Here is a 9,802-nt window from a genome sequence, read left to right as displayed (position 1 = left end):
TAACTGAGCTGACATCTCCTAAAAAAACTCACCTACTGTGAAAAGACGCAGGGTGAAATAACATTTCACCATGATAATCATGATATGATATAAATGTATATCATGATTTCCATGGTTACATTTAGTATTGAGGGCTCTGTTTTCCTAGATGTTTAGTTTTGGTTGGAGCAGGTTATTTTGGAGGCCATTGTTTGTGGTGCTTGTATCTGTAACTGTTGATATCAGGCTAAATATTATGAACTCCCCTCATAATAGCTCAATATGATTCAACAGCAGCACAAACTGCAGCTTCCAAAAGGATCATACAGTTGAATCGATACCTCTCAAAAACTGAACATTATGACCTTCCTGAAATTAGGATTCATGGCAGGATTTCTGTGTTAGGTATAGTTAGGTGTACCTAATAAAGTGGCAACAAAGTGTTTCTCCAACTATTGCTTGATTCAAACATATAGTGCAGAAACTGGTTTCTGGCCAAATGCAATACAGCATGTTGCTTCAGAAATAATGCTTTAAATCCACCAGAGTGAAACATTTGATCCAATAAATCCCCTGGACTCAAACAAATATCCAACTTTTTTCATCAAAATCTGTTACCCATTCACAGGTGTTAATGATGTCAAGTTCAAAATTAAATGCCCAAAGAACAGTCACAGGTGTATTTAGATATGAAAAAGACTGGCTGCTTTATTGTCATGTAATGTCCTGTACAATCAACAGACAAATGAGGCGCTTATGGTAAAATTCAGATGTGTGATCGTCTTACTGAGAGACACTGTCGAAGCTGTCCTGAAACCCACAAATTTACACAAATTACCATCAGACACGGCACTAATCTGGGAGGACATAATCATCTCAACATGTTTGGGTCCATATTTACATATATCATTTACAAAAACTGCACCTCTTAACATGTGTGACTACAGACAAGATTAAACAGCTGAGCCAGGTAACTGTTGGTGTAATGCCTCGTACTGGTGGTGTACAGTGTGATGCAAACAGCAGCATGAGTAGTGATTTCTGGGTTTAAATTATTGCATAAAGACAGTTTATCTAAATCAGATTAGAAGCCTATAATACAGATGAGTGTAGGTTTAAATGCACATGAAAGACAAGATGATCCTTTTGGGGTTGTCTGCTGCAGGACAGTGTTTCTCAGTACTCCTCCTCCCCTGTCGGTACCTCCGTGCCTCAGAAGCCACAGTCTCAAACAGAGGGATTAGACCAACACATAAGCCAGTCCTCGGGGTGTGCTTATGCAGTACAGTCCAGTTATTCATTTCAGAGTCCTGCAAGGAGAAAGAAAGAGTAGATAGATAATGTAATTCATGAGTTGCAATTAAAATCTTTTATCAGTTTAGCTTCCGTCACCACAGACACACAATACTCTTTGTCAAAGCAATTAATTAATTACATCTTTCATTACAAGAGGTAACTTTGCTGCATGCAGACACAAGATGGACACGTATTAAGCTATAATCAAGATGTAGCAACAGGTAGATCAAGAAGAAAACATTTTTTTGTTTTACAGTGTTTTTCCTGCTCCTTATTCAGTAATGATTCGCTGCCCACTTTGGAAACAATGGCCTATTGCCCACCAAAAAACATTAATATTATGTCTACTTAAAGGGACAGCTCACACAAAATTATATCATCTAACCTGTGGTGCTGTTTATCAGTCTAGATTGTTTTAGTGTGAGTTGCTGAGTGTTGGAGATATTAGCCATAGAGATGTCTGCCTTCTCTCCAGTATAATGGAACTAGATGGCACTCAGCTTGTGGTGCACCACTGAGCTAGCAAGTGCTACAGCACTGCCGAGGATGACACCATTAATGTTTACATCTTGTGCTGTCACAAACAAGAGCCGCTCATCCATGAACTGATGCACGCTTCCTTCTGCTCAGTGACTGATTGACAGTTGGCAGGTGTAGTTCAGTAGAAAGAAAATAGTTCCTACATGAAACTGCTCACAACAAGGTCTGTGGATTATCTTGAGTAACCAGGTCATGATTTCTAGAAAGAGACATTGCTGTTGAGTTTTTCAAATGTAGTTTTTTTGGTGTGTTCAACAGCACAAGCACAGAGCCATCCAGTTCCATTATATTCGAGGCAAAGGCAGACATCTCTATGGCTGTGATATATCCAATACTCAGCAACTCACACCAAAACAATCTAGTTTCATAAATAGCACTACAGGTAAGAGGGAAAATATGTGTTTTTTATGTGAACTGTCCCTTTAATTCTATGATACGTGAACTATGGAATTTATAGGTTGCTACAAAAATTGTACAAGATGAACTAAAAGCACGTTGCAAAGGGCCAAAATATTATCTCATATAATTGGCTGCCATTAAAGTTGTAACAATTAGTTGATTGATTGATTAGTCAATTGAGGGAAAATTAATCAACTTTTTTGACACTGGGAGCACCCACACGGCTCAGAGGTAAAGGTAAAAATTATCTGGTCCCAGCTTCTCTAACATGATAAGGCTTTGCTTCTGTATACTTGTATATTATATATTCATGGTTTTTGGACCCTTGGTGGTACAAAACAGTCCATCTGAAGACATCACTTTGGGCTCTGAAAACTAGTGATGGACATTTTCCACTTTTTCTTGAACAATTTAGACTATTCATTCAATCAATTAAAAAAAAAATCACAGGCTAAGTTAGTTTTAGTCCTAGCTCATGTTATATCTTTAGATATTATTAAAAATGCTTTGATATTGAATCTGTGGGAGCCTTGCTGAAGACGTGTATTTTGTTAGTTATAATAATACAGTGTCAGGTCAGGCTCTCCATTGGTGGATACTGTGATACTCACCCTTCTGCCAAGTTCTGCGCTCCTCTGCTCCTGCTCCTAAAGCCTCTATACCGTCCCTGTCTCCTTAAGTTTGCTCACTAGGTCTTCCACCGTCTCCACCTTCACTCCAGCCTGTCTCTGCGGAGGCTCATCCACTCTCAACACCTCCAACCGTGACGTGATGTCCACCCCCAAGTCTGCAGGGTTCACATTAGCGATCTTCTTCTTCTTGGCTTTCTGAAAGTAGGAAAAGCAGCAGCAAATCTAATTTCATTCCTGAAAACAAGAGTATTTAACACCTTCTTCTTGCCTCTTGTTTTACTAACCGCATGTCCCTGCTACCTACCATGATGTTGGGCAGGGTGGCATATCTGGGGGTGTTTAGTCGAAGGTCTGCGGTAAGCACTGCTGGTGTGTTGATCTTAATAGTTTCCAGGCCGCCATCGATTTCTCTCACCACTTTCAGTTTGTCTCCTTCCAGTGACACCTCTGATGCAAAGGTACCCTGTGATATGAAGACACAGTACAAATACACAAAATAAATACAAAAAAAATGAACAACTATTGTCAAAACGGTCCATCTAGAAACATCTATCTATCTTTGCAGCTGGCAGCCAAATATGGAGTGAGGTTATTTGAGTTCATGAGACAGTCAGCGTGCCCTATCTGCTGGTTGCACTGTGTAACTACATGTTATTTATAACTAATCCAGGGTAAATGTGTTTAACAATGAACTATTGACTGTAAAAGGTCAGGTGGTTGGGATGATAAGAACTGTAAATCAGAGGTAACTTTGGATATTAGCTGATTAAAATGTCTTTACACTATAATCTGTGCCTCACACTGCTTTAACTGTACACTGTGCAACAAAATGTTAACAAAGTGCTCCATCTACTGGCCAGCCAGTGGAACTTCACCTCAGCTGTCCTCGCAGCCTTTGACCTGCTGTGCTGGTCTGTGCAGGATCACTGTAGCTCTTACTGACTCAATCTAGTCTCTGCTAACTTTGATAAGACAGTCTGTACAGGGACATAGCCTCATATCAGCACTGCTACGTCACACATTCAACACTTGTAAAGACAAACGGAGAAAATAGAAACTGAGGTAGTCTAACTTGCAGTATCACATGGGAGTCAGACCATTTTTTAGATCATAACAGGCTGATTTTGGGTCAGGTTGGCTAAGAATAACTGCGTTAGAGTTTGGACTCACCTGAGGCCAGTCCAGTAAGGCTGCAGTCATCTGGCCAGTCTGATTGCAGTCATCATCGATGGCCTGTGAGAGCAATGCAAGTTATTAAATGAAGGTAAGAGTGGTGCACAACAAGGTTATTATAGTCAACTAAAAAAATAGAAAAATAGACCTAAAACTAAGTCAACACGCATGAGGAGGCATTGGTGCATATGTTTATTGAGACCGAGATGTCTACATGACTGTGAGTCTATTGCCCTCACAAAATGTTTGTATTGTCATACCTTTTCGGAACTAAATCCTGGCCTTGACATATACCCTCCATATTAAAAAGAACCCAAAACTTAAACTAATACTGAAGCTGATGAAAACTAAACGAAAACTAAAAAACTTTAACCAACAAAAACTAAACTAAAATGAGAAAAACCCACTCTGGAAACTAACTCAATTGAAAATAAAAATTAAAAACAAAATAAAAAAACATTGGAAAGATACAAAACTATAATAACTTTTATACCTGTTTGCCAAGGATGATGAGTTGAGCATCCTCCTTCTTGGCCAAAGCAGCCATGATCTTGGAGACCTGCAGGGGTCCCAGGGTTTCATAGTCCTTCCCGGTCACTTGCACATGAATGCCACGGTCTGCTCCCATGGCGAGGGCGGTACGGATGGTCTCCTAAGTGACGGAGAAAATAAGTGTTTTAACGGAGAATTAGAACAATTAAAATTTGTCACCAAACACAAAAAAATTAAACCAAAATGTGGCAGAAGATCTCAATATCACATTTATCTCCATATTCATAAAAGCCACAATAGCTACTTTTTAACGATCTAAAACACAGAGAAATGTACCTGAATAAGCAGAGTGATTTTTATCCAGTTGCACTTTATAATTATGCAAGGTATGATCAGTGATTTTCAATGACACTCAAATTGTTCATGTATCGTTCATCAGTATTTGTGACATTATATCAACACTTAATTACAGCATAATTCAGTAATTCAAGAGAAAGCTGAAACCCAGCAAAAACCTACAAGACAGTGAAAGCATTACAAAGAGCTCCTCCAAATGTGGGCAACCTGCCACACCACCCTGCATGTCTCCAGGACATGTGTTAACAAGGCAGGGGTGCATAGTCCGGCCCCATCTCACCCACCTGTGCTTGCTGTGGCCCGCAGCTGACAGCCACAACCTCCTTAATGAGCTTCTTCTCCTTCATCTTGACCGCCTCCTCCACAGCGATCTCACAGAAGGGGTTCATTGAGTGCTTAACGCCATCCGTCACCACGCTGGTGTTGTCCGGCTTCACGCGAATCTGAGGAGGAAGAAGGCCACGGGACAGAGTCAGGCTACAACGGGGGTGCCAGATGACAAACAGTCCAGATAGCCTGGATACTAGGGCAAACTGTCAGACACGATGACGGACTCATACAGGAAGTGAGCTAGCAATACATGTAGTGATGCATGTTTTAACAGGAGCCCTGTAGTAATTACGTCTTCATTTTGGAATTAGCTCCTGTCACCTCTTTTATTGCTCTGCATTGCTTTGCTACTGGAAAATTATAGAGAAGAACTTCCCCACATTAACATAATGTGGAAAAAAGTCTGGTGTTACAAAACAAATGGTTCTATGGGGTCATACATTATATGGACACCCATAGTATGTAGATGTTTTATTCCAAAGCCATGGGCATTAATGTGCTGCTACAACAGCCGATGCTTTCTCTGGAAAGGCTTTCCACAAGATTTTGGAACCTGGCTGAAGGGATTTGATCCCATTCACTCACAAGAGCAAAAGGAGGTCTCATGATAAGGCCTGGCTCATGTTCCAATATAGGCCAAAGGTATTTAATGTGGTTGAGGTCAGAACTCTGTGTCAAATTCTTCCACACCAAACTGGTAAAAAGCATTTCTTTATGGAAGTGGCTTTGTTTTCGGGGGCACTGTCATATTGACATTAGAAGTGGGACTCACTATAGGATCCGAGATGCTATATTATCACGACACTTAAGTCACAATACAATATTGTTGCAATTATGTTGCGATACGCTGAGTATTGTGATAAAATATATTGTGATATATTGCAATTCATTACCATTTTTCAACTGTAAATTATGTCCCCTAAGGAAAAAATTGTAAAGTTTATCTTATTAGATAAAACAGATGTTGACAGTTTGTTTATCTCCCTTTAGCCATTTTCTTTCTGCGAAAAATGTATCTAGTGGACTGAAAAAGTAATTTATCATATTTTTCTAGTAGGCTACCTAAAGTTTGATTCGTATATGTAATATTAATCATTCATATAATAAAGAAATCGATACTTCGCACTATGTGACGATACGATATTGCCACACAAAAATATCACTGTATCGATTTTCTCTACACCTAGTTGACATAGGATAGGGTCTTCCCTAAAATTAAACATACTATTGTCTGTCTATTAGTATTGCATGCCGTAGCTTTAAGATTTTCCTGAAACAGAACTGAGACCTGTGGCCAAAAAAAAAACATGAAAAACAGCTGCTAACCAAAAGAACACAAACGTATATGGGTATGGGTGCCTGTCCATATGGTGTACCTGTATCATAATAACTTCACATATTATATAACTTTACATATGCAGAATACTCACAGTTTCATTTATCTATTAATGCAGCAACTGAGCCAGATCAGTATGCAAAACATAATACTGAGAGTACAGATAATCACTAATTAATGACAATAAATGGCACAACATCACAAATGATATGATGAGAACTCAATCTGACAACACAGCTTCCATGTCAAGCAAACAATTTCCTGATTTATTACACTTTAATAATTTGCCTGATAATGTTGGGAGCAGAGGAAAGCTACAGATGTGTCAGTGTTGTGCACCAACACTGTGCAGATCCTGCTGAGAGCAGCTGGAGCAGGAGAGTTCCTGCTGTGACATGAAACAGCTGCAAACAGATATTGATTATGGTGTTGTACTTTAGGAGCCATTATCCCTGCTACAATAAATATGTGACTGCACTGTACACCATTGCCTTACAAACTCATTTAAATGGTGAAAAACTGAGGTCATCATCAGCCAGACATGAGGTTACACAACTTGAAAACAGCAGCCTTACAGCTGTTCAGGTAACGAGCAAGGAAGTCATACATTGCAGCGTTGCTAATAATACTCTGAATTAAACATCGTTGCACATTCTGTATATTGCCCTCATGAGTTTAACTGCAGTCTGAATGGTTGACTTTATCTGTCAAAAATTAACAGTTAACTGTGTTTCCTTAGCTCCTGTGCCACAGCAGCCAGCTGGCGTGTGCAAGCTAACGTTAGCTAGCAGAACACAGAAAGTCAAGTGAGCACAGGTAAAAAAATATTTTAAAACATAAACTCGTTGTAACAGTAGAAAGAAGTTACCTTTACAGCGTAGTCAATGACACGCTTAACACCGACGAGGACACGACCAGACATTATTGCTGAAACTGTGCAGTGGCAGACAGCTAAAGTACCAGTGTCACCGCTGTGAACCTTCACCCAAGGAGTAGGTCGGAATTATTTTAGGGTGACAACAGGGGAGGGAGCTTAGGGGACCGCCTTCCATTCCAGCCAATGAGAAGCAGATATAAGTGGACGCTCTCCTCACCGATTGGTTGAGACGTTCTTACAGCCGTTGTTAAATTCAACTATAAAGTCAGTGCTGCGGTTTCAATGAGTGAAAGACTAAACCTTATTTAGGGATTCTGGAAAAGTGAGTTAAATCGCTTCAAACTCCCTCTGTTGATTGCCTGATTATTTAAACTGCTCAAATTTAGAGAATTGCCAAAAATCAACCGTGAATTATGCTGTGCTCCTCTTATCTGCGTGGTAAACAAAACCCGAAGAAGAAACGTTCCGCTTTATGTGTGGCAAAGGTCACGGCAAGCGGTGGAGTGACACCATGAGGGTCAAGTGGCCTTAAAACGATACATGACGAGTTACACATAAACATGACTTGGTGACGTAAGATCTAATTTTATAATTTTATGATTATGATAATGTGTTTTCGTGTAAGAACACATTTTTGCCTTGCTCTTGTTACACTTCCTATCTCACATGTGATTTCTTAAAGTTAAATTGATTGCTGCTCCCTTTGTTTTTTGTATTTTTGTACTTTTCTTCCATATATCATAATACAATTTCAAATTAAGGACAAGGGGGCAACAATCTGAAATTACAGTAATGTCTCATTTAAGGGCAAGGCAAGTTTATTTATATAGCACAATGCAGCAACAAGGCAATCCAAAGTACTAAAACATGAAAAGCACAGAAACAAAATCGTAAAAAAAAAAGAAACACATTATAAAAGGACATTAAAATGCAATTAAAAATGCCATTACAAAGCTAGAGAATAGAAAATAAAAATTAAAACAAGACAATAAAAGTTACAATGCAGTATAAGAAATGAATAAATATTTGATATAATAAAAGGCAGTGGCAAACAGAAAAGTCTTCAGCCTTGATGCAGCAGACCTGCAGTTTTCTGGGAGTTTGTTTCAGATGTGTGGTGCATTAAAAACTTAATGCTGCGTCCCCGTGTTTAGTCTTGACTCTGTGGACACAAAGCACACCTGTCTCAGATGGCCTGAGAGGTCTCAATGGTTCATAGTGTAGCAGAAGATCAGAAATGTAGCCAGAGCTCCGACCTGGAGTGATGTGCTCTACTCTCTGGGTCTTAGTGAGGACTCAAGCAGCGGCGTTCTGATTCAGGTGCAGCTGTCTGATCGATTTTTTAGGGGGACCAGTAAAGTCAAGTTTTTCCCAAATCTTGCCGAGACATAAGTCCTTGCATCCTTGATATATTCTTAAGGTGATAGTAGGCTGACTTTGAAATTGTCTCAGTGTAGCTATTGAAATTCAGGTATGAGCCCATGACTTCAACAAGATTTGTGGCTTAGCCTTCGATTTTAACATTGCCATTAAAACTGTGCGCTGACATAAGAAGAGAATAAAGAATAGTGGTTAATTTCCAGTGTAGTGGGTGCATCTAAGTAAAACTAATGAAAGGTCGAACACAAGAGCCCTGCAATAAGTCTTACCTTCATGAATGTTCAGGTTTGTTGAAACTGTCTGTAAGATATGTTGATTAAAATCAATAGCTGAATGGTGGCTAGAGTTTAGGTGCCTGCCTATGAATTGCAACACAAAGTATACAGAGTGGTGTTTCCAATATTCAGTCTACTCTCACTTATATAAATAGGATAGACAAAATATTACAACGACACCTCATTATATAATTGATCAGCACCACAAATTACAATCTCTAATATGACCAAATCAAAAAAGCTTTACCACTTCTTAACAGTTTGGCTGTTTTATTACACTATATTAATTTTAGCAAGGTGTACCTATAATAGCACGTGTGTAACTTTAATAAAGTAAAGTAGCTTAAATCCCTCAACAAACCCCTGCTGAAGCACCGTTAAGCATGGCACTTCACATACACTTTGCTGTTTAAGTCTTAAGATAAGATAGATACACCTTCGGGCTTCGTTCCCTCCTTGCACCATTGATGTTAATGTGTGCTAAATAAATAAACCTAAACCTAAAACGTTTATTGATTGATTGGTGTAGTAATACATACAGATAAGTAGCCCATAGAAAGTAAGAGAAATAAATAGTGATAAAAGGCAAATAAAATTAGATAGTAGTAGATGATATGATTTGATAAAGTAATGGCGGTGTTTGTCTGTATTAATATAATATAATAGAATATAATGCAGAGCCTACACCATAGCCTCTGCACGTGGCCTACGCCGTTGTGAGCATTTATACTTGTGC

General features: G+C 39.1%; 1 protein-coding gene across 1 annotated transcript; it reads right to left on the bottom strand.

Annotated features, from left to right (window-relative positions):
- Positions 1-659: 659 nt before the first annotated feature.
- etfb (electron transfer flavoprotein subunit beta) lies at positions 660-7,525 on the bottom strand. The gene is made up of 7 exons (XM_049584301.1): positions 7,403-7,525; positions 5,153-5,311; positions 4,513-4,671; positions 4,017-4,079; positions 3,151-3,309; positions 2,826-3,041; positions 660-1,289 (listed from the first exon to the last, which is right to left on the bottom strand). The coding sequence occupies exons 1-6, from the start codon at positions 7,454-7,456 to the stop codon at positions 2,871-2,873; spliced, it is 765 nt and encodes a 254-aa protein (XP_049440258.1). The 5' UTR covers positions 7,457-7,525; the 3' UTR covers positions 660-1,289; positions 2,826-2,870.
- Between the last annotated feature and the right edge of the window lie 2,277 nt (positions 7,526-9,802).

The sequence above is a fragment of the Epinephelus fuscoguttatus genome, linkage group LG8, assembly GCF_011397635.1.
Source record: "Epinephelus fuscoguttatus linkage group LG8, E.fuscoguttatus.final_Chr_v1".
Taxonomy (NCBI): domain Eukaryota; kingdom Metazoa; phylum Chordata; class Actinopteri; order Perciformes; family Serranidae; genus Epinephelus; species Epinephelus fuscoguttatus.
This window is presented reverse-complemented; position numbering and strand designations above follow the sequence as displayed.

Coding starts and splice junctions, on each gene's coding strand:
- etfb (XM_049584301.1), bottom strand. CDS start 7,456: ATGTCTGGTCGTGTCCTCGTCGGTGTTAAGCGTGTCATTGACTACGCT. Junction 3,310..4,016: donor CCTTACTGGACTGGCCTCAG/GTGAGTCCAAAC, acceptor TTCATATCACAG/GGTACCTTTGCATCAGAGGT. Junction 3,042..3,150: donor CCACCCTGCCCAACATCATG/GTAGGTAGCAGG, acceptor TCCTACTTTCAG/AAAGCCAAGAAGAAGAAGAT.